This window comes from Phyllostomus discolor, chromosome X, assembly GCF_004126475.2.
Source record: "Phyllostomus discolor isolate MPI-MPIP mPhyDis1 chromosome X, mPhyDis1.pri.v3, whole genome shotgun sequence".
NCBI classification, from domain to species: Eukaryota; Metazoa; Chordata; class Mammalia; order Chiroptera; family Phyllostomidae; genus Phyllostomus; species Phyllostomus discolor.
In genome coordinates, this window is record NC_050198.1 from 9,495,100 (window position 1) to 9,520,085 (window position 24,986).

The 24,986-nt window shown below is 39.9% G+C and overlaps 1 protein-coding gene across 1 annotated transcript in view; it reads left to right on the forward strand.

Annotated features, from left to right (window-relative positions):
- PHEX (phosphate regulating endopeptidase homolog X-linked) overlaps positions 1-24,986 on the forward strand; it is a 168,325-nt gene that overhangs the window by 10,248 nt on the left and 133,091 nt on the right. Inside the window, exon 3 of the mRNA XM_028522759.2 lies at positions 3,590-3,751. Within this exon, the coding sequence (XP_028378560.1) occupies positions 3,590-3,751 (162 nt within the window). The remainder of the gene's footprint in view (positions 1-3,589; positions 3,752-24,986) is intronic.

A 24,986-nucleotide genomic window follows, 5' to 3' on the forward strand; every position in this document is an offset into this window, starting at 1 on the left:
CATAGCCATCTAAAGTCTCAGTTTCACAATCATAGAGTGAGAATAACAGTTTTTACCTCACATGCTAGTTGTGAGACTAGAAGAAAATGATGGTGGTGTAGTATCCCAGGTCTACAATTCCAGATCCTTAACCCCAAACCCAGAAAGCATGGTAAATATTGGTAAGATTGGACCTGACCGCAACTCCTGTGGTGGCAAAACTGGACGTTAACTTATGAGAGGCTGTTTTAGACTTTGCTTTTCGTATTTATGAGAATATGTATATAGTTCCAATAGAATTATTAATGTGCTTTTTTAGGAGTGCCACTCCAGATGTTGCCGGAGGCATTATATAATCTGTGCTATATGCACTGTATTACTTTTCTAAAATTTCAACATCTATGAGGTCTGAAATATTTGGTCTCAAGTTTCAGTTAAGTGTTTGTAAAACTATAATACTGAAAATGTATATGCATGGTTCCCAGATTTAGCTACACACATGCATTCAGGATGCTCAGTTAAATTTGAATTGCAGACATACAATGACTACTTTTTTTTTGTATAAGTGTCCCATGCAATATTTGGTGTGAACTTATACTATAAAAGTAGTCATTTGTCTGAAATTCAAATTTCACTAGTCACCTTGTATTGTACCTGGCAACTGTATTATTTGGCAGTGTTCCTGGCACTGTTCTAAGCACTTTACATGTATTTACTCATTTAATTTTCATGAAAATCCTATGGGGTGTTGTTATGATCTCCATTTTACAAATGAGAAAACTAAGACATAGAGAGGTTAAGTAACCTGCCTGGGGTTACATAGCTATTGCATGGTATTGCTGGCATTCAAACCAGGGTGGTCTGGCTCTGGAGTCTGCGATGATGCCATACTGCCTGAAAAGGGCTAGCATAGTTCTGGCATAGAGGAAATGCCCAATATTTATTATTATTAACACCTTCCTCCTCTCTCTTCAGCCCTCATTAAACTTACAAACAGCCTGGTATACCGGGTGTACCGCCCCCTCTACTACATAAGCACTAATTGGAAACCATGTAACAATTTACCTTATATGCAGTGACTTGAGAGAATACATAGAACAGGTTTCCTTCATCATCATATTTCTTTTATTGAAACAAGACTCTCTGGATTTTCTCCATGAAGCTGAGTAAGGGGAAGAGAGTTTTGGTGTCTTGACAGCTATCGTCCCTTGCAATTTGAAGTCACAGTTCCCCTTCTGAAAGTGCAGCTCGGTGCCCAGCTGTGAATTGTGAATGATGAATTGGGAGGCTGAAGCTAGAGTTTTCCTGTTCAGCGGGCTCAGTTCCAAATTCAGTGTGAGTGATGTATTCCTCCACTTTATATCAGGGCCGAGGTCAGAGCTGACCTTGCAGTTTTTCTAGGTACCTGCAAGAATACTGAGGAGATGGGGAGGGATACATTTGACGGTTGGGAGGCATCCAGAAAACAATGTGCTTATGTGAATAAAAATGTGTGTAAGGGTTCCTTTGTGTGAGTGTAAATACTGTGTGGGACGGAAACGTGCATGATCAATGACCCTGAGGTGTTACATAGAATATTCATTCTGTGGCTGCACAGCCAGTATAACTATAAGTACAAGCTGTAATGAAGATTTTATGACCTAGCATACCATATTTGCATATTAAATTATTATGAACCGGTAGCAGTAAGTTAAAATGTAATTGGAGACAACCACATTCTGAAAGGTGAAAATATTAAGCCAATTTTAAATTTATCTGACTTCTAAACCATTTTTTTTCTTTGTTCCTTTTTTGGGGAGGTTGAAAATGGTAGGGATTTTGAAGTCCTATAGAAGTTAGGAGGTTTGTATATTATTTGCTTCATTGAAGACAGAAAGCTCTTTGAAATTTTCATAGAAAGTCAAGGCAAGAGAAATATCTAGCCTTACTTTTAAACCTGGGGGACCACATATGTGACCAAACTAATATGTGTATCTAAATTTCTGAAGATTATACTTTTGGGGGCAATTTATTCAAATTTAGCTGAAAACTCACTGGGTTTTCATTACTTTGAATAGAAATGTATTCTGGCATTAATTAGAGTATGAAAACTACCCAGGATGTCATCTTTCCAATATCATTAAAATATTGGCTGTCTTTGAAAACAAATCAGTTGGCGCATATCTCAGCGCTAGAGTGGTAGCCAGCAATTGTATGACAGTCGGAAGAGAGTTGGAGTTCAATGTTGGGAATTTGAGAACCTTCTCCTTTTGTAGTGAAAGATTATTTTTAAGCTTTCATATGTAATTGTGTGTGGGCTTATGAAAGGGGAAAAAATGCCACATCAGTCTGTTGTATCTTTCTGTTCACTTTACACAAATACTCAGTTATGCTCTTAGACCTCGGGAGGAGAGGCCTCTGCCTTTGGTCCGTCATTCAGAATGCCCCACTTTGTCCTCCTCCCTAGTCAAGGAGTCTATTGGGCCAAGTCAGCAGCCTTTGACAGCCCAGAGTTCCCTGCTAGCTACTCCCATGCCTCCTTTCACGGACTGTGTGGGTCTCATAGGTGAGTTCACTACCCTGAGAGCTGCTCTGAATGTCAAGCGGCTTGAGGATTCACACCTGGCCTTCTAGGTCTTTATGAAGGTGTATTGTAAACGTATCTTTTAAATCTTTAGATATGACATTGGGCTTCTGTTTCAGTTAGCCTTTGTTGTGGGATAAACCAACTTTAGAGGCCTGAAACAAGAGTGATTTAATGTTTCTCATGATTCTGTGGTTTCAGTGGGGGTTCCTCTGCTGGGCTGCATTCACCTGGAGGGTTGCCTGGCCTAGAGAGTCCATGACGGCCTCAGTCTGGTAGTTGGTCCCGGCCTGGTTCCTCTCCATGTGGCCTCACCTCCTCCAGGGCAGTCGCAGGGCTCCATTCAAAGGGAGTTCCATTTATTTTATTTTATTTTATTTTATTTTATTTTATTTTATTTTAATTGTTGTTCAAGTACAGTTTTCTGCCTTTTACTCCCATCCCAGCCCACTCCCCCCAGCCCTCCCCACCTCCCTCGCATTTCCTCCCCCCTAGTTTTTGTCCATGTGTCCTTTGTACTTGTTCCTGCAAACCCTTCCCCTTTTCCCCTGAAATTCCCTCCCCTCTCCCATCTGGTCACTGTCAAAGGGAGTTAACATGGAGGATGCAAGGCCTGTTAAGATTTAGTCTGTTGGTTGAAGGAAGTCACAAGGCCAGTCCAGATTCAAGGCAGGGGGAATAGATCTTACCATTCGATAGGAAGAGTGGCAAAATCACCTTGCAGAAGGATGAGAGGGCTGGAAAGAAATGTCACATGCACCTTTGCAAACAATTTAACATATACTCCACTTGTATGCCTGTCCTATGTCCCAAAGATTATTAGGAGTGGTCCTGTAAAACCTAACAGCAATAATAGCAAACTTTCAACCAACACACTCTGAATGTGGTAATTGGGTATGGTGCAGTTGATTCAGGGAGTCTTTTAAGGGGAAATGTAAAAGACAAGGCTTAGGAACTGGTTGATAAGAAACCGATGTTTAATTTGGAAGAGGCCAGCACACAACATTTAGTGATTGTCATTAATCCTATGATTTTCCTTTTAAATAGCTGCTGCCATCTTGAGTAAAGTAAATCCGTCTGTGGACCCTTGTGATAATTTTTTCCGGTTTGCTTGTGATGGCTGGATAAGCAGTAATCCAATTCCTGAAGATATGCCAAGCTATGGGGTTTATCCTTGGCTGAGACATAATGTCGACCTCAAGTTGAAGGGTAAGTTTCTACTGGGGTTTGGTGATGCACTTTACAGAGAGCAGTATTTGACAAGAAAAACATAATTTTGGATTTGAAGCATGACTGTTCACTTCTTAGCTATACTGAATTTATGTTCAAGATTTTAAAAAAATGGAAGATTGAAAGGAAAGTTGTGGAATTCCAATCTCTTCAATCTCAACACAGGCTTAGTGTGGGTCATTATGCTCGTGTTTGACAATAGTGATTTCTGCTACTGAAAGATAGATAGCGTGTGATTGGGATTGGGAGCAAAGGAATAGTTAATGAAAACCATGTTATGTCAGGGTACTTATTAGTCGCTTGTGTTCACAGCACACTTTACCACTTGCTCATTGTGTCTTACATTTTGATGGCTTCTAGAATATTTGTAACACCTCATCGTTGTTTGACATCACTTTTGAGAACTCTGGATGACCTTGTGTTTGTCATATTATTCCTGTTAACTTCTAATTTGGCTCTGGGGAGACCATCTTTTTCCCATGGCCTCTCTTAGCAACGACACTTACTCACATGTACATGCATGCCCATACTCACATATGTGTGTGCACACACACTACAGACGTTGAAAATGTATTTTACTAGATCTTCTCTTTGCAATAGATCGAATTTTTATGCTGAGCTATTGGAGAAAGCCACTTCATGAGGGACATTAGTAGATTTCCAAGCCAGATAAGGTTGTTGTTTTGAGAAGGCAAAAGTTTTTTTTCTCTTTTTGGTAACTGTGAGTTACGCCATATAACTTGTGTCCAGTCATACCTCCAAAGAGTTTCTGAGAAGTTACAAGGATCATTTTTCTTGTCCATCTCCTCTTCTTTCCCAAGATTTTAAGTATATGAAAATTAAATGTGTATCAATTTACACACGAATGATAACAACTAAGGAACGATTAAAATCGTTGTTGATATGCTTTGTTTGAGGAGGATATTGTATATGGGCTTCTTTAAAATTCACAGAACTAAGAGTAAATTGTTCAGAGCATCACTGGTTCTCTTTTTTGTTTGCTGACTTCTTTTAAAAAGTAAAAAATGCTCCAAGCTCATTTCCAAGCTCAGTAGAGAAATAGGAAAGAGCAAAAATAACATGCATAAAGTAAGAAGAATGTTACCTGTAAATCCACCTGTAGAAAGTACATGGGTATGTATCTTTCCATGTTTCTCCCCCATTTGTGAGTATATATGTATAACCTCATTGCATGCCCATATACTTAAAAATTATCTGATATGCATACTGTTCTGTCACCTGCTTTAAAAAATGATGTATTTCAGCCCTGGCTGGTGTGACTCAGTGGACTGAGTGCCGGCCTGCAAACCAAAGGGTCACTGGTTCGATTCCCAGTCAGGGCACATGCCTGGGTTGCAGGCCAGGTCCCCAGTGGGGGACACTGGAAAGGCAACCACACACTGATGTTTCCCTTCGTTCTCTTCCTCCCTTCCCCTCTCTAAAAATAAAGAAATAACATCTTTTTAAAAGTGATGTATTTCAGCCTATTTCAGCCCTGGCTGGGTAGCTCAGCTGGTTAGAGAGTTGTCCTGATCTGCCACAAGCTGCAGCTTTAATTCTCAGTCAGGGCATATAGAAGAAGCAATGGTTGAATGCATGAATACGTGGAACAACAAATTGATGTGTTCTCTCTCTCTCTGTCTCTCTCTGTCTCTGTCTCTGTCTCTCTCTCTCACCCCCCTCCTTTCCCTCTCCCTCCCCTTCTCTCTCTCGTCTCTTCCTGTATCTAAAATCAATAAATAAAAAAATTTAAAAATGGATCTGTTTGTTGTAGACATGGATTATGTCATTAGATATTTTTTCTTTTTACAAATAACACTATAATCAATATCCATGTGTACACATTAAAAAAAAAGATTTTATTTATTTTTAGAGAGAAGGAAGGGAGGGAGAAAGAGCGGGACAGAAACATCAATGTGTGGTTGCCTCTCACGTGGCCCCCACTGGGGACCTGGCCTGCAACCCAGGCATGTGCCCTGACTGGGAATGAAACCGACAACCCCTTGGTTCGCAGCCCACACTCAATCCACTGAGCTACGCCAGCCAGGGCCATGTGTATACATTTTTATGTCCTTTCCTAAATATATCCTTAGTATAAATTCTCAGAAATGGTCTTGTTATGTTGAAAGAATATTCACAGTTTAATTTTTAAAAAGATTTTATTTATTTTTAGAGAGAAGGGAAGGGAGGGAGAAAGAGAGTGAGAGAAACATCGACTGACTGCCTCTCATGCATCCCCAGTCTGGGACCTGGCCCACAACCCAGGCATGCACTCTGACTGGGAATTGAACTGGTGATCTTTTGGTTTGTGGGATGATGCCCAACCCACTGAGCCACAGCAGTTAGGGCCATAGTTTAATTTTTGATTCATATAGCTGAACTGGCCTTTCAAAAGTTATTTGTACATTTTCTTACTGTTTGACACGGTAACTTTTCTCCACCAGCTGTTTTTTTGTGGTATAAAGTAGACGTCAGCAAACTATGGCTTATGGGCTAGATACAGCGCATTGACTGTTTTTGTAAATAAAATCGTATTGTTAGCTCAGTTTGTTCATTCTACATGTGAGTGAGATCATATGGTATTTGTCTTGCTCTGACTGGCTTGTTTCATTAGCATAATGTTCTTCAGGTCCATCCATGCTGTCACAAAGGGTAAACATTTTTTTCTTCCTTTTTATAGCCAAACAGTATTCCATTGCGTGATGTTCCATAGCTGTTTTATCCAAAATACAGACAGACTCATAGATAGCAGGCTGACAGCTTTTGGGGGGTGTGGCCAGTGGAGGGATCAAACAAAAGGGGAAAAAGACTCATGGACAAGGACAACAGGGTGGTGATTGCTGGGGGGCAGGGCGTGGGTGGAGGTGGAAGAGGGTAGAGGGGACATAAAATGGTAATGGAGAAATACAATAACATGAACTATTAAAACTTTTATTGGAAGACAGATATATCTATTCATTTATGTATTTCCAATGGCTGCTTTTGCACGGCAGAGCTGAATAGTTGCTACAGAGTTCTCGTGACCTACAAACCCTAAAATACTTACTCTCTGACCCTTATGGAAAAAGTTTGCGAACTCCTGATGTTTGGCACAAAGCTTCGATATAGCTATATGGGATCTAATTAAAACTGCCTTATGAATTAATAGATTTTGGTGGCTTCTTTGGCATTTTTTAAATAGGTTATCATGAAATTAAGAAATAATTACAATTTCCCTTTACTGTATTGGCTGGAGCCTCCAGAACAGTGTTGAATAATTGCAATGATAATGGGTATGTTTTTCTTATTCCTAGCTTGGGTGCTAATGTCTCTAGTGTTCCCCCCAGATAGATTTCTTTTTTGTTTGTAATAGGCAGTCTTCTCTATTGTGTTCTGTTAGTTTAAGTTTGCAGAAAGGAGTTACTAAAGAAAAACCTCTCTATTTATCAAGAGACTCAAATGGAGTATCTCTTTTAACTTCTCTAGATTTTCTTATGCTGAATTTACCTTATAATGGTGAAATAAACCCTACCTATTCTTTTTCTTTTAAGGCATTGCTGGACTTGCATAAGCTAGTATTTGTATTATATATTGTGTCTGTATTTAAGATTCATGTTGGTTGATGGATTTTTGTGTGCTAGGTTTGTCATATTCTGTTCTCAAGATCATGCTGGCCCTGTGAAACAAAATGGGAGGCTTCCATATATTTCTGTGCCCTGGGAAAGGCACAGCCAAATAAACTGTGAGCTGTTCTGTGACAAGGACTGTAAAGGGTGAATTAAAAAATGGATCACAGGCTCTTGCTTCAAGTGTGGACAAGGAGACCAAGTGGTGGAGTAGTGTCACTTTTTAAATTGGCATCATATTGTACCAGGTTACCTATGTGTTGGAAATGTAAAATGTATATTGGTTCTTTAAACTTTTCAATTTTGAGGTAGTTCACATTTACAGAAAAGTTGCAAGAATAGCACAAGGAACTCCAATATACACTTTACCCAAATTCCCTGATCATTATCATTTTCCTGTATTTGCTTTATCATTATATTCTTTTGTTCTCTCTATAAGAATTTAGATATTGTATCATTCTCTGTCTATGTTTGTACATTTATATATCGATAGTGAGAAAATATAAGCATATAGATATTGATATACAGATACACTTGTAGATGTGTTTTTATGAACTCTGCAAGTATGTTGGAGATGAGTATTCTTAAAGTATATAAACGAGCTTTTCAAATATCAGATATGCTGACAAATCTTATTTTTTAAACACTAGATCTTTAGATTCTATCTATATATATTCTATATCCAAGTATGTATCTATACATCTATCTACCCATTCATTCAACCATCCAAGTATTACAAGCTAATTGTATAGCAACTATAAGTAAATAACAAGAAGAAACATACTTCAAATCCTATCACCCCCATGATAATTTTTAAATGCAAATATACATATAAATTATATGTGTATTTCAAAAGGGATTACATGTATATTCTATTTTTATAATCTGCTCTTTTTACTTGATGTTTACATATTAACATTTTTTCATGTCAATAAAAATAGGTCTATAGCATCATTTGCCATGACTGCTTTGTGTGGGTACACTACACTTTATTTAAGCAATTCCTATGTTGCCATGTGGGTTGTTTATAAATTTTTTTCCTCACTGTAAGCTACTCAGAGCCTGAGTTTTAAAGCCACAGAGCTGGGTTCGAGTCCTGCTTTCTTTCATTTCTCCTCTGTGTCTCTTTTGGCTAATTACTTATCTCAGCCAGCTGAAGTTTTGTTATCTTTCAAGTGGACATAAGGATACCCAACTTATGGGGTTTGGGAGGACTAAAGATGCTGACCCATGTAAGTTTCCCAGTCCAGTTCCTTTTATACGGCAGGCCCTCCATACATATTTGTCCTTTGCTTCTCCATTTTATCTCAAAGATAGTTCTAAGACTAACAGAGTAATGTCTATCAAATCCTTAAGTTTTATTCTGCTCTTATCCTTTGTAAATATCACATGCTTTCAAAAATATTGAATATTGTCTAGCTATTTCCCCTCACCCTTGATAAAGAGAACATCCAAAACTAAAACCCAATACTACCAATCAAAAGAAAGCCATTTTCTTATGGCTGATAGAGAACACACAGATCCGGCTATCCAATTTGTGGAATAAAGTGGTTTTGACAGACCTGGCTGATGAAAAATTGCCCTCTGTTGAAGTCAGCAGCCTGGCTTTGTGAATTTTTTTCTTTCAATGGCATATAAGACTCAGATTTCTACTTGGAAAATAAAATTATTTCTTGTTTTCTTCAAGAAGCAGGATTTTGTTTTAAAAAGCCTGCGTGTAGTCATGCGTTTGAATGTCTCAAAATCTCCTTTCTGCAAAGCCTCTCAAATTTGTCTTCATGTGGCCATGGAGATGACATAGCATGCGTTGCTTATGAACGAGCAGATGAAAATTTTGCAAATGAGCACTTATGAAACATGAGGCAATGAGTGAGACAGAACACTTGTGTCAAACAAAAGACAGATGACTTAAGGTAGGGCCAGCTCATCTCTATTATGGAATAGCAATCTTTGCCAATATTTTATAAAGAATGCAGTATATTATTATGTTCAAACACAGACAGCACCAGCAGAACAATAAGATGAAGTAGGGTTTATGCATTAATGAGCAGAGAAAGATGATGGTGATTCATAGATCAGTTCTTTATTTGTAAATAACCCGCTGGCTTAGATTCAAATGGTTCTTGTAATTTAATAACACTCTATATTCTTGGGGTTTTTTTGTCCGGCAAATAATCCTAGCCAGATCAACTTTTACAGATAAGAGAAAGCTGAAAACTTCAGTTCAGCTCCTGTAAAGTCGTTTGATAATTAGGAAGATTAGATTATTGAATATACAGTTAACTGTCATTTTCCTCATACCATGGACATAACGTAATGTGATACCAATCTTAGCCTTGAGATCATTAAGGTTTTTGAAACAATGATGTCAGACTAGTAAAAACAAAATGGGGTGTGGTGGGGAAGTGCTAGGGAGCACCCAGTCAACGTAGTGGGCTTTTTACTCCTGGTGAAAACTCAGGCCCTGTAAGTCTCAATAATCTGCTATGTAAACTGGGTGCGCCCAGTCGGAGAAGATTTCTATTTCTCTGACCACGCTGGCTCCTATTCATGTGGCCACCCAGGAAGCAACAGATTGCTAGATTATACACATGTCACCATGAGTCCTGTACGCACAGAGGGGTGCTGCATGAAGACTTACGCCTGTGTAGAGGACTTGCAGAATGTCAAATGTAATGATCTTCCTCACAAAGTTTGTTGCTATGGTGGTTTCCTTTTCTCCTAATCTCAACCCACCATTTGAGCTTGGATGGAGGTGGAAATGCATGGAGTGTGAGGAGGGGGAAGAAGTTGTCAAATTAAAAAGATTTAGAAATGTTCAGTTAGGAGACATTCACTTCAAGGACAGAAATGAAATTCTTCATGAAAGCAGTGGAAAATGTTCATGTAGCTCTGAGATATGTTCTCTCTCTAAATGGCTGAAGGAAGTAAAGAGGCCGTGAGAATGGCCACCTGGTGTAAAAGCTTGCGTTCTGGTAGTTTTCACAGTTTCCTTGTGTGTTTTTTTCCACCCCCCAGTACATCTCTTTGGCTTACTTTGTGACTCTTATGTGTTCTAAGCATTTGATTTTAAGATCTGATCTTATCCCCTAGGGCTTTTATGTAGTTCTTCTGTCATAGTGGTTAATATTACACATAAGTATGCTTGATAACAACCAGATCTTTTCATTCTGAGTTGTGTGCTCTTTAATTTTGAGGAAGTGCATTCACTTTCAATAGATTGAAATGCACAGCATTGTGACTGTATTAATTAATCTGTGAACTGAAGATTGTTTACCAAGCATTTACTCTTTTCCTGGCACCAACTGCTTTCAGTCACAAGTGAAAAACCCCCAAACTCAAACTGGCTTAAAGAGTAAAGAAATTTTGCTGGCTCATGTAACCAACATGTCTAGTAATAATGTGGACTTTAGGTGAGGGTTGATCCAGCAGCCGAACTGTTTCACGAAAGCTCATGTTTCTGTCTCTCTACTCTGACATCTGCTGTCTTGTGCTTCTTTCTAAGCCTGTATGGTCATAAGATTGTTGCCTATAGCAACCAGATTTTACATTTTCTCATTCACATCTAGCAGAGGCATCATGTTAGATACAAGAGGATGCAGAAGTGCAGAGATTAATGAAGTCCCCAAGATTATCCTTGTGTAAATTAAAAATCTGCACATCACAAAATGTTTCAATAGATATTGTAATCAAGACTATAGAGCTGCACAGTTTAATCACGATAGTTGCCAGCCACATGTGTCTTTGGGCACTTGAAATATGGCTAGCTGGAATTGAGATGTGCTGTAAGTGTAAATAAAATACATATCAGATTTCAAAGAGTTTAAAAATATATGAAATACCTAATTAATTTATTTCATCAATTATGTATCGAGATGATAATATTTAAAGGCATATTGGGTTAAATAAAATATATTATTAAATATAATCTCACCTTTTTAACCTATTGAAATGTAGCTACAAGAAAATTGAAAATTCCATATGTGGCTCTGATAATATTTCTATGAGACAGTGCTGCTCTAGAGCCCTGAAGAGGCCATTAGAAAGGTGAGTTATCTGGGAATGAATTCAGATATATTTCAGTGACAGAGAAGGGGCAGAGGTCACCTTTAATAAAAAAAATCCCCTATTGCTATCTCCAGTCCTTCTGTATCCTATTACCCTTTTAATGTCCTTTGTGGAAGTTCTAGCCACTTGAAAATCTTTATTGTACACTGGCTTCCTTGTTCCTTGTTCTTCTCCCTTTTGCATATTGTCCTCCCCACTGTCTGTTCTCTCTTTAGTTTTACTCGTCTCTGACAGAACTTTAACATTTTCTTTATTTGACCCTAGGCAACAAACTCATATTATTAGCTGTGACTTTGTTATCAATGCAAGTCATTGTTATTTTTCTCTCTTAATACACGTGTTACAGCTGTCTTGAAATATTATCTGCATATATCACCCCTTCAAAATCATAGTCGTGGCTAGACCCAAACTGGATCTTACTGAATGAGTTAATGAAGTATCACAAATATTATGATGTCAAACAGTAAAGCAACTGTTTTGTTAGCTGTCTTTCTGAATAACAGGTTTCCTTTGTAAACCTGTCTTCCTTATCTTATGCACTTATAAACATTATTCTGAGAATGGTCTGTAGGTTTTAAGAGCCTGCCCAGGGGAAGTGTGGCACAAAGAAGATGAAGAACCCTTGCCTATGTAAAGATTGCTGGGATAGGCCTCAGGAAGGTGTAGTTTTATTTAATTCCAGCCTTTTGATGCATCCTAATCCAGGTGTTTTGAGTGCAGTTGGCAATTATGTGACCCCGTAGGTCCACTCATACCCAAATCTGTGAACAGTCCACTGTCTAGAATCCCTGGGTGGTGGGCACGTGACTGACAGTTAATACATTACTGACAGTTAGTTTGTGTTTATAAGGATAGTAGATGGAACCAAAGGTTTGTGTTTGGAGATTTGTGCCAGTGCCAAGACTTGAACTGATTAAGTGTAAGCTTTATGAGATTACTTAAACCATGGAATAAATATATTTATAGATTAAATGACTGAGTGTTGCCACATACCTATCATGAAAACAGTTAAAAGGTCAGTGCCCAACTAGAGATGATAGAGTTTTTGCTGTGGTGTAATGAACAGATATTTGCAAACAGTGCAAACAATTGAAAATAGTAATATACTGAGTAGAGTCTTTATCTATAAGTATATGTTATCTGGTAGAGGAAAAAGCTTGTTCCTTATCTGATCTTGAGGACAGGGACTCTTGGTTGAACTTAGGAGGGTAGGGATAAGAAAGGGATTATAAAACTGGAGGTTCCGTGAGTGAAGCTCCAAGGGGAAGACCAAATCAATATAACTTGGCTTTGTTGGAAGGAGTGACCAGGGCTATTGGTGAGAGATGACAGGAATGAGATGGGCAGATGAAGAACGAAGTTCCTCCAAGCCCCCATGTATTCCTGCTGTTGGTTGCCAGAAGCTAGAAGAATAATAGAGCTGAGAATATGGGATATTTGCGGGGATTTCCGAGCGTCATCCAGATGTCCTACCAGGAACAGATGACTCACATTTCCTGGGACTTGAATTGGAACCTGTGTGTCAGAGAAATGGGTCAGTTCTTTACCTTTACTATACTCCCGGCTGGTCAATGGCAAAACTTGGGCACTAGAAAAATTAAAAAGTTGGTTGCCTATAAAAATGCATGACCAGACTGAATTGACAGTTTTATCCCTGTACTTCTGAATTCCATGAGGAGATAGATGGCTTCAGCTGTGGTCACACCCTGAATTCTGAGAAGTTTTCACATGCAACTTGAAGTTGTGGATAGGCCGAGCATCTTCACAATGTGACAAAATCCCCATTTCACTTCTAATGGGGTGTTTCTACTCATTGCTGTGAAGTGAGTCTTTAAAAATTTCAAAAAACATTCACAAATGAGTGTATTGTTCTACTCTGGCCAGGTACTTTATAGAGAGGTGACCTTATTTAATAGCACTTTTAGTTACTACTTGTTACTATTTGTTGAACTCGCTAAACTGAACTGCTCCCAATAAGCCTATAAGATGTAAGATTTATCCACACTTTGCAAAAGAGGAAATCAAGGCCCTAAGCAGTACAATAGCCAGTCCAAGATTGCATAGCTAATAGGTAATGGAGCTAGGATAGAGTTCACATGGGTTGACCCTTATTGCCTGGTAAAATCCCTGAAAACTGGGAAGATGATTTACTCCATTTTACAGTCATGGAAGCTGAGGCATAAAGAAATTGAGTAATTCACTTATATTCATGCAGCTAGTGATCTACAAAGGCACTTCCAGAGCAGCGCTGTCCAATAGAAGTGTAATGTGAGTCACAAATGCAAGTTACATGTCATTTTCCATATTTTCTAACAGTCACATTCAAAAAGTAAAAAGGAAACAGGTAAATTTCTTTCTTTTATCTAACCCAGCACATCCAAGATATTGCTGTTTCACGTAATCAATATAAAAACTTTTTCACAAGGCATTTTACATTCTGTCTTTTTTACTAAGTCTTTAAAATCCGGTACTCATACTTGCAACACATCTCCATGTGGAGCAACCACATTTCAAGCACTTGATAGCCCCAATGTGACTACTGGCTTCTGTACTGGACAGGACAGTTCTAGAGCAGTGCTCTTAACCTTGGCTGCATAGTGCACTCACTGGGGAGCTTTAAAAACATAGACACCTGGGTCTCATTCTCAGAGGTTCTGACGTAATGGGTCCGAGGTGTGGCCTGGGCTTCTGGATTTTAACTGCCTCCCGCAGGCCATTCTAATGGTCAGCCAAGGTTGGGAACCTATTCAAGGCCAATGCCAAAACTAATCTAGTGAACTGTAGCCACCACCCTATTGGAGAAGATGGAGAAGATTCTGTGAGTTCTCTGAAATGAGAACCATTCAAAATAACCACTCTGGCAATATGCCTTTCTAGTTGACATCAAAGAATGCCAGGTAATGCCCTACCTAATTTATTACTTTCTCTCAATTTACATTTTCCCAACATTTTGGCCAAGTCCCTGGATAATGTAAGAAAAGAAAAGATTTCTTTTCCCCGCTTGATCTACACACTCCAGTGTAGGTAAATTAAGACATAAAATTCTATGAAGGGCAAAGGTGTTGGTGTCCGTCCGGAACCTCTGAGCTGTGGAGAAGAGGAAGTTGGGGTTTGAAAGCTGCAGGTTGTTGCCAGAACGAAACATGCCTAGTGGGGAATGCATGGGAAGTGCTGGGTGAGGAAAGGAGGCAATTGTGGCTTCGGCTGAGGTCTGAAGGCTGCACAGCCCATGGTGTGGCGGGACGCCCACGAAGCTGCTCTTGCCAGAGGCCTCACACCACCTTCTCACTTGGCCAAACTTGTCTTTCTGCCCTTGAGACCTGGATGTGAAACCTGATATTCAGGAATTCAAATGTCTCATCGCACCCGGAGGTTCCGGTGTCCTTAAAATGCTTTGGGAGTACTTTGGAATAATTTTTACAATGTCTTCTTTTATTTAAATCCAAACACAGCTTTACTATTCCAGGCACATTATTTCCTAGAGTAAAAAAAAAAAAAATACTTGGTCTTCTCTAGTGGTAACACTATAGTTACATGCAGTTTTCTTGGTTAACTGTATTTGTCTTAAAATTAAGCCAGAGAACACGCAAATACTGCTTAGTCGTCCAGAGCCTTAACTAAGTCAGTACCACCTTTCATCAATTCAAAAATGCTGGCAAATCTAGGATGTACCATTAGTTCATGTATGCTAATAAACACTAAGCTATTGCATAATGCTTCCATATCACTTGAGATTTTTTTTTTAGATTTTAATTTTATTTTCATTGAAAGGGTTCTTTTAGACTTCGACGTTAATGTTTATCATATATGTAATAATGTGATTAAAATGGAAAGTGCAAGCAAAAGAGATTGGTTAAGGTATTCCTAAAAGTTGTTCAGTTTTTTTTAAATTTTAAATCATCAGTGCTTTTTTTCTCACCAAATACTGTCCTCCTTCCATCAACAACAGCAGTGATTCGGCATTTCTTTAAAAAGTGTTGCCAATAGTTTCAGGGATTTTTCCTCCAAGGCTGCCTTTTTGGATATGCAGTAAGATTTCATTTCATTGCCAAACTGTAGTGAAATCTTTCTGCAGATATTTTCAGTGACAATTTACTAACCGTGCAACCAATTCATTTGAGGTGCTAACTGTAAGAACTGCTAGATCAAGTTCACGCATGGGCAGGCAACGGCCACTACATCATGCCTGTGACTGGCTGACAGTTTTAAGATGGATTCCAATTTCATAGATGTTCAGATGTGGAAAATGTGCTTCTTAGAATTGATGAACTATGGTATGTAAATTGTATTTTCGATAATGCAGTCCCCCTAGTTGTTTGTCACATCCACCTTCTTTACCTGCTTTAAAGAATTTCAATGAGATTTGTGTGATGGTCCATCCTCAGCATACCTCAGCTGCAGTGTCCAATGGTGTATAAGCAACACGCCCCCACTTCCTTCTTCCATTCCAATTTGCAGCTATAAAGCTGTACTTTTTTAAAAAAATGTATTTATTTACTTATTTTTAGAGAGGGAAACACAGGGAGAAAGAAGCATGAGAGAAACATCAACATGTGGTTGCCTCTTGTGCACCCCCAGCTGGGGACTTGGCCCACAACCCAGGCATGTGCCCTGGCTGGGAATTGAACCGGGGTCCCTTTGATTTGCAGGCTGGCACTCAATCCACTGATCTACACCAGCCAAGGCTAAAGCTGTGCTTTAATACTGTTTTTCCCAACCTTTAAAGAATGTATGAATAACCTGGGAACATTGTTAAAATGTAGATTCTGATTCAGTAGGTCTGAGAAGGGACCTGAGAGTTTTCATTTCTAACAAGTTCTCAGGTGATGGCCTCCCTACTGTTCTGGGAACCACACATTGAGTAGCCAGGCCTTACTACATCTAAGCACATGGTATATCACTGAAGAAATTCAGCTCCTTCCCAGAGTGCATGTAGTTTAGCTTTTCCTCCATTCATACTATTATTTCAATGAAGACCTGGTTATTGTAAATGTCATTGTATTGGGTCACTACAGAGATTTCTTAGGATAAAAGGAAAAGAATTTTGTATGTCCTGTCTTATCATACAGAGAGAAATATTTCTCCCCTTAATTTGTTTTCTGAAAGGTTTGTTCATTTCATTTTCCCTTGCCTTCCTCCTCAAAACACATGGGCAACTTGAATTTATTAGAAAATCTTTTATAATTGCAGATTAATAACTTACCCATTAATACCACATTAATTCATTGTGATTAATAGCATCTGTGTGAATGGTTAATGAATTAGTAATGAAGGACTATTTGCTTTAAAGTGTCAAGAGGACATTCCATGTAAAAAAGGCACTACCCATAACAGGAAAATTAATTATATGCTGGTTAGATGATAGCTTGTCACAAAGAAGATATGTATGTTTGGAAAGCCTCATTGGTGTTGATATTTGCACAGTGAGAGATACTTTTGAAAACATGCATGGATTTTTCATAAAGTGAGAAGGCAATTTTGTTTTCATCAACAATTAAGATAAATGTGGGAGTTTATAATTGTGTGTGAGAGAGAGAGGGAGAGGTGCATGTGTGTGTGCACACATGCAGACACAAATATGTGCTGGTGTTCTCACAAGTTTGCCTGTGTCACTAACCGGAGACTTCCTGTTGTGGTCATTTAAATTCAGTTCCAAATCGAACTGCTTCTACTACCTGCTTTCTATTCTGAATTCGTAAATCCACTTCCCCAAGGCCCAAATGTTTTTTGTTACTAATTTCGTTCCTTTAGCAAATCATTTGTTTTCTCTATGGTCCCTCACTTTAATTCTGTGATGTCGGCCATCATTGTTTATTTCTGTCTTTGCCCTACATCTGAGGAAGCGAAGGTCAAGGAAATTATGTGAGTTGCCCAAACCGGTCCAGCCATATAATTTGTCCCCCACAGATTATGGGTCTAACATTTCAAATGTCTCCCATTTTAACCCAGGCGGAAAGAGCTGCATGAGCAGAGGCTCTGGTGCCTTTGAGGAAACCCAAGAAGCCAGTGTGATTGGAGCTCAGAATTGTAAGGGAAAAGGTACAAGAGACAAAACTGAAAAGAATGGGAGGGGGGCAGAGCATGCAGACCTTGCAGGTCATGTAAAAATTTTAGCCTCTGTGCTTGGACAATGGGAAGCCATTTGTAAATGTCATGACTAGGGGCTCGATGAGTGATGTGTTTTTCCATAGTACACTGGCTGCATGTGGAGAATGGCTCAGAGGAAGGAGTTGATATATGGAGACCGGTTCAGAAGGCCCCATCATGCTGTTCTGTTTCCTAGTTTGGTCCAGACAAAAGTTTGTCTTCCTTGTTACAGAAACCCCCAAGCATTATTTGGCATCCTTTTCTTTCTTTTCTCCCCAGTGCAGCAGTAAAGGGTCATCGTGTCTTCTCTGTAGCTCCTGGTTTCTTTTAAGTCAGAAAGGCGCTGTGCCGAGTCACCCAGCAGAAGCCATTGCGGAAGCCACAGCAGCAGCCAGTGGGTGTGGAAGCAAGTTCTCAGCTCACCAGCCCTTTTCCTCCTTTAGATCTTTCACTTGTGTCAGAGGTGCTTTTGCTTTCCCCGTTTTGGAGGAGAAGATTCTGGATAGAGAAAGCAAGCGAGTCCAGCTCCTGGTCCCTCACTGTCAGAAACCCAGTGTTAGAGGGACAGCCTCCCTCCACCACACACTGTGGTTTGAACAGCTAAGAATAGAACTTTGCTGCTCTCACCTCCTCGTGGAAGGTGGGCGTGAAAACGGGTTAGTTGGGAAGTGGCTTTTTAAACGTATGTTTACAGTATTCTGATGCTGCTGTCATAGATGAGGGGAGGAATTGTAAAGTCTGGAGCTCAGATTTTTTAGGATCTTAGGGATGCAGTATTTATCCCACTCTTCCTCCTCACAGGGTGTGGTGTAAGTTGGACTTAAAAATAGCTGCCCTGTGTTGTTGTTGTTGTTGTGTTTTTTTTCACTTTGGGAGTCTTCCTGGCACAGTGCTGAGTTTTTCTCCTCTTGAACTAGTGAATTAACTGTCTTCTCAAACCTCTATTGCATTTTGTCTCTGAGGAAGGTAAAGAACTTCTTTATATCCCACATATGAGTAAAATCATATGGTTCTTGTCCTCTTCTTTTTTAAAACTATTTTTGATTATGCTACTACACTTGTCCTGTTTTTTTCCTCCCCTTTCTTCCCTTTCCCCCTGAACCCCCCCACCCCGCACCAGCATCTCCCCTTACCTTTGTTCATGTCCATGGGTCATACATATAAGTTCTTTGGCTTCTCCATTTCTTGTAGTATTCTTAACCTCCCCCTGCCTGTTTTCTACCTACCATCTATGCTACTTATCCCTATACCTTTTCCCCCTCTCTCCTCCCTCCCCCTCCCTGTGGATAACCCTCCATGTGATCGCCATTTCTGTGGTTCTGTTCCTGTTCTAGTTGTTTGCTTAGGTTTTTTTTTTAGGTTAGGTTGTTGTGAGTTTGTTGTCATTTTACAGTTCATAGTTTTTTTTATTGTTCCACTTATTTATTTATTGTTCCATTTATTTACATACAAGAATCATTGGTTGATTCTTTTTTTTCTTTTTTTAATTGTTGTTCAAGTGCAGTTTTCTCCCTTTCCCCCCACCCCTCCCCACCACCCCAGCTCTCCCTGCCTCCCTTCCCCATACAGTTTATAGTTTTGATCATCTTCTTTTCCTTAGATCAGTCCCTTTAACATTTCATATAATAAGGGCTTAGTGATGATGAACTCCTTTAACTTGCTTGACCTTACCTGGGAAGCACTTTATCTGCCCTTCCATTCTAAATGAGAGCTTTGCTAGATAGAGTCATCTTGGATGTCGATCCTTGCCTTTCATGACATGGAATACTGCTTTCCATCTGACTTATTTCACTTAGCATGATACTCTTGAGATCCATCCATGTCATTGCACACAGCAATATTTCATCATTTTTGAAAGCACAATCTAACCAAACCAACCAACCAAAATCATAGACAGAGACAACAGTATGGTGGTTACCAGAAGGGCAGGGGAGCGGGGGACGGTAAAGTGGGTCAAGTGCATGGTGACGGAAGGAGACTAGAGTTTGGGTGGTGAGCACACAGTGCAGTAATCAGATGATGTATCACAGAAGTGGATACCTGAAACATACGTTATTAACCCACATTATCCCCAATAAATTCAACAAAAAGAAGGGAACGTTGTAACACTGGTTTTGCAGAACTCAGACACTCACTGACTTATACCTAAATGGGCCAATGTAAAGAGAGTGTTCCAGAATAAAACAAAGAAGTGATGTCCTTGAAGAAGTGGAGCTGCAGAGTGAAAACAGCAGATAAGACAAAGGCTCCTTATTTCCCTTTGGGTTTGGGTGGACAGTGGGGGAGGAGGGAATCTGGACTGGTGACCTGTCCTGGGATCACAGGCCTGAAGGGGTGGTGGTAATTGTTAACCACACTTCAATAAAGATGGGGACAAAAGAAGGACTGGTGGGTACTGTTGGCTTAAAGTAGGGGTTCTCAAAGTGTGTTCCCTTGACCTGCAGCATTGGCATCACCTAGGAATTTGTTAGAAAAGCAAATTTCTGGGCCCCACCCAGGTCTATGGAATCAGATACTCTGGTGGAAAAGACCCAACACTGTTTAACAAGCCCTTTCGATGATACTGATTCTGCATGCTCGGTTGGGGAACCACTGGTCTGGCCTAGTAATGTGAATTACTGGACTAGATCATAATGTGGAGTCCAACATTAGGGACCAGCTAGCTGTTCTGTTCTAGCCTTACCAGGCCTCCTGTCTCTAGCTAGGTGTCTCAGGAGTGTATGTCTGTGGTCACAAATAGGGTTAGATGGCTCAGCACAGTCATTCCGCCACTTGAGAAAACAAGTCTTCTATGTCACCAGGGAAGACTTTTCTTTCTGTTATGATTGAGAGCTCTGTCAGGGACGTCCAGGAGGGCAGTGCTGCCTCTGGTGCAGCTGCTTGGGGCCTAGTTCTCACACAGGAGAGCAACTTGTGGCATTGTACTGGCTACCTGCTGGTGGAATGAACAGGAGTTAGAGACCTGTGTCTGAATCCAAGCTCTAACCTTTACTAGCCGAGTTTCCTTGGAAAGGTTCTCACAGGTTTCTCACCTATAGAATGGGGTTAATAATACATGCCTGTTAGGGTTGGTCAGGGATTAATTGAGGTCATACACTTGGCTCAGAGCGGGTACTTAATAAATGAATGCTGTCACCCTTGGGTCCTTGGATGCCGGAGGACAGCTCAGGAAGGACCAGTGCAGGGAATATATAACCATATACGGTCTTTTCCTTAATGTTAAGATGGTAGTAATAGGAGGCAGGAAAAATGTAATTAGGGTTTTTATTATAGGAAAAGAACTGAAGGTGGATTTTAATGACTTGAAGTTCAGCACAGGCCTTACATTGAATTATCTGCTAAGATACAAATTATCGAAGTAGGAAGGCTAATTTTATGAGTTAAAATATCATATTGGCAGATTCATTGTAATACTGTGCTATCAAAGAGTAATGTTAAAATTTAATTTAAATTATTTTGAAGTGTAACCCTGATAAGTTTAATCCTTATAACTTCTCTTATAAGTGAAGATAATAAAAGAGTTATCTTCTATTAGAATTTTGTAGTGTCTGGAAGTTTTATAAAATTGGTTTCATTATGGACAGAGAGGTCTTTTGTGTTAAAAGTGGGGTATTTTTTATGTTATTTGGTAACCTATGATTTAGATTGATGAGTTAGAGGTTCCTGATTCCCCTAAAATAATCTCTGCCCCTTTTTCTTAGGCTGATGCCAACCAGCAATTATCATTTATAAGGTGATCATAAAAAATGAACAGAGAAAAGCATTCTGACAGTTTCTCTCCTTATACTTAGGTGGGGGTTTTTGAGAAGAATGAGAAATACCACCTTTTATTGTCTTTTCCGTGTGTCAGACAGACTCAGTTAATCCCACGCTTGACCGGCTGTGGGGCCTAGGAACGGTGGAGTCGAGTGTCACACAATTCACGTGAAAACATGAGGGTTATGGAATCCACAGACCATGACTTAGTTAACTTGAATTTTATTTAATGAGAATAACAATGGGCTTTGCAAGCTGATTTAGAGTGTCTAGGTTTGACTGCATGTGAGTTTAATACCCATGCAGTGTGAGCTAGAAAAATGAAATTTTTCAGTATGGTAAATAAACAGAGGAGCTTGGAAACCAAATTGAAGTCTGTAGCCTGGAAAATCAACAAGGACTAAAAATAGTAAGATTAGAGGCGACATTCAAGCACAGACCATCAGAAGGTGGTTTTTAAGTACCACCAAAGGAGAAGCCAGGCTAATGCTATGATGGGTTTAAAAAATATATATGTCTAGAGAACATTCTGTTCATTATGTAGGTGTGGAAGGGCGCACCTTTCCTTAAAATGTAGATTTGGTTTTCCAGAGTTGTTATTTTTTTGTGTTCTCTCTCTCGCTAGAATTAAGAGGACACTCCCCATGATTTCTAAGGGAGAAATCTTGGTATAGTTTACGTGAAGTTGGGAATTCACCTTGATGACATTTGACATGAAGGTTTTAGATTGCAGTTATTGTTTCTGTTAAGCAAATGAGGCAAGCAGCCACAGCCCAGAGGATTCCCTTCAGAACAGGTACATAGAAGACGTGCAGGGTCAGGGAAAGAACACAGAGGAGCAAGCGTGGAAACAATTCTGTGCTCTTGAGCCATCTCGTTAAAAGGGCATCAGCTCAACATTGAGGTTCTTGGTAGGTGTTTGCTCAAATGCCTAAAACTTTGTGCATGTGGAGTTTTTTTTTTACTTCTCACGTAGGAACATTTTTTCCATTGATTTTAGGGAGAGAGGAAGGGAGAGAAACATTGATGTGACAGAGAGACATCAGTTGGTTGCCTCTTATACACACCTGGACTAGGGACCAAACCCGAAATCTACGTATATGTCCCGACTGGGAATCAGACCTGCCATCTTTCCGTTATGGGAGGATGCTCTATCGAACTGAGCCACATGGCCAGGGCAATGCGCGTGTGGAGTTTTTGTAGTAGTGGGAAGGCTCTAAATATTGCAGAAACTTCAAATGTCTGTCTGAGCTCTTGACTTATCAGGGGAGTGCCAAGTCCTCAGGAGTCTCATTCTTCTTCCTTGAGAATTCTCTTTCCCTATTCCAGAGCTCTAAATAAAGGGCCTGTCTGAGCAGAAGAAGTGAATTGAGTGAGTAGAATTGATAGTCCTGTCTGGCTTCTGTGCTTAAGGAAGTCACATACTAAGAATCCCCTGCTCCCAGCCTAGGAGTGAAATAGAAGTGGGTGATTAGCTGAGACCATCGGTAAATGAAACTTAGGCATCTTAACAACTGTTGTTCATGAAAACAGGTTGTATCCTGGATTTCCTTGTATGATACACAGACTAAAATGTGAGAAAAGGAGATTATGGATGTTAGCACAATCAGAACATGGTTGATTATAAAAAGAAATAATAAAAGAAGTCAGTCTAACTTCTGACAGTTCCTTTTCAGTATGATTAAAAACTCTCTCATAAGGAATTCAACTAGGCAAGTGTGCATCGAGCATCAACAACGCCAAGCATTAGGCCCTGGGTATTCAAAGATGAACGTGACCCAGTCGCTGCCCAAAGACTACTCAATTTAGTAGAAAATAGCCATTCTTAATGCCAATTTTATGCACCAACTGTATTTTTGGTGATAATATTTGAGGCCCGGTGACCAAAAGTACCTTCTTCATTAAAATTCTCACGGAATTTGCCCTGGCTGGTGTTGCTCAGTGGATTGAGTACGGGCTGTGAACCAAAGTATCGCAGGTTTGATTCCTAGTCAGGGTACCTGCCTGGGTTGCAGGTCATGACCCCCAGCAACTGCACATTGATGTTTTTCTCTCTCTCTTTCTCTCTATCTCCCTCCCTTACCTCTCTAAAAATAAATTTAAAAAAAATTCTCATGGAATTCACCCCTGTGAGGCCAGGCTTATGTTGCAAAGGCATGGCTGTGCACACTGTAGGAAAAAAAACAAATTTTAAATGGGCTGAAAAAATAAGGATTCTAGGGGAAACGTAAGAGAATGCCTTCATGATCTTAGGACAGGCAAAGATTTCTTAAATAGGACACAAAACATGCTAATCATAGAAGGAAAATAAATGGGCAATTGGGCTACATTAAAATAAAAACTTTTGGTTCATCACATGATACATTAAGAAAATGAAATCTATGGAATGGGATAAGATTTTGCAATACACATATTAAACAAAGGGCTTGTATGTAGAATATGGGGCCTGTCTGGAAAAAGTCCAGCCATTGTTAATAAAATGAGAATGATTTGCGTGACATCAGTGTAACCTGGCAGCCAAGGAGAGTGGACTGGAATGCACATGTGTGAACAATGATGACTTCACTGTACTAGTCAGTGGGGCCAGTAGGTGCCACTGAGTGAGCGTGTACACTGTGTGGCCATCACATTCAAAATGACTGAGTGAGCAGAGCAATGAATCTGCATCAAACTTTGTGTTAAGCTTGAACAGTCCCCAGCAGAAACTGTCCAGATGATTCAGAAGGCTGCAGCTATGGGCAGCTGGTGATTGGCAGCTTCATCACAACAACGTGCCCACTCATGCATCATGTCTCATGCAGAGTTTTTAGGTGAAACATCAAATCATCCAGGTGACTCAGGCTCCCTACAGCCCAGATTTGGCACCCTGCAACTTTTCGCTTTTCCCAAAAGTAAAATCACCTTTGAAAGGGAAAACATACCAGACCATCAATGAGATTCAGGAAAATCTCATCAGGCAGTTGATGGTGACTGGGAGAACTGTGTGAGGTCCCAAGGTGCCTACTTTGAAGGGGGCTGAGGCATCATTGTCCTGTGTACAGTGTGTCCTGTATCTTGTATCTTCTTCAATACATGTCTCTATTTTTCATAGTGCATGGCTGGATACTTTCTGGACTTTCTTGTCTATAAAGAACTTAAACAAATCAATAAAATGTAGATTACCCAATAGAAATGTGGGAAATAGACTTGAGTAAGCTCTTCACAAAAGAGGATGTTGGTTGTCTTGATTGCAGGTAGTGATTAGAAGGGATAGCCCCAGGGGCTTCTGGGGTTTTGGTCATAATGTTGATTATGTGGGTGTGTTCACTGTGTGAAAGTCCTGAAAATTATGATCAGCGCACTTTTCTGTAATTTCATCGAAAAGGTTTACATAAAATAGGAAAATGTCTCGTTTCCAGGACGAACAAAATGTTCTCAGAGGTTAACCCTGCCTGCAAAATATCTCTCTTCATGGAGCATTGCCTCTGTTGTGAAGGCAGGGGAAGTGTTGGGAGCGTGGGACTTCGTAAGACGGCAGGACAGGTCCAGTGTGTGTTGTCCTACATACCGAGTGTCAGTGTCTTGGGTTAGCACAAGGCCTTTGGCTGCAGTATCCTAAGAAAGGCAGAGGAAAAACCATTTACGGAGGAAGCAGTAGAAATAAGCTTAAGTTACAATTTTGGGTAGGGCTGACTCCGCCTGTAATCCTGTTTAAGCCA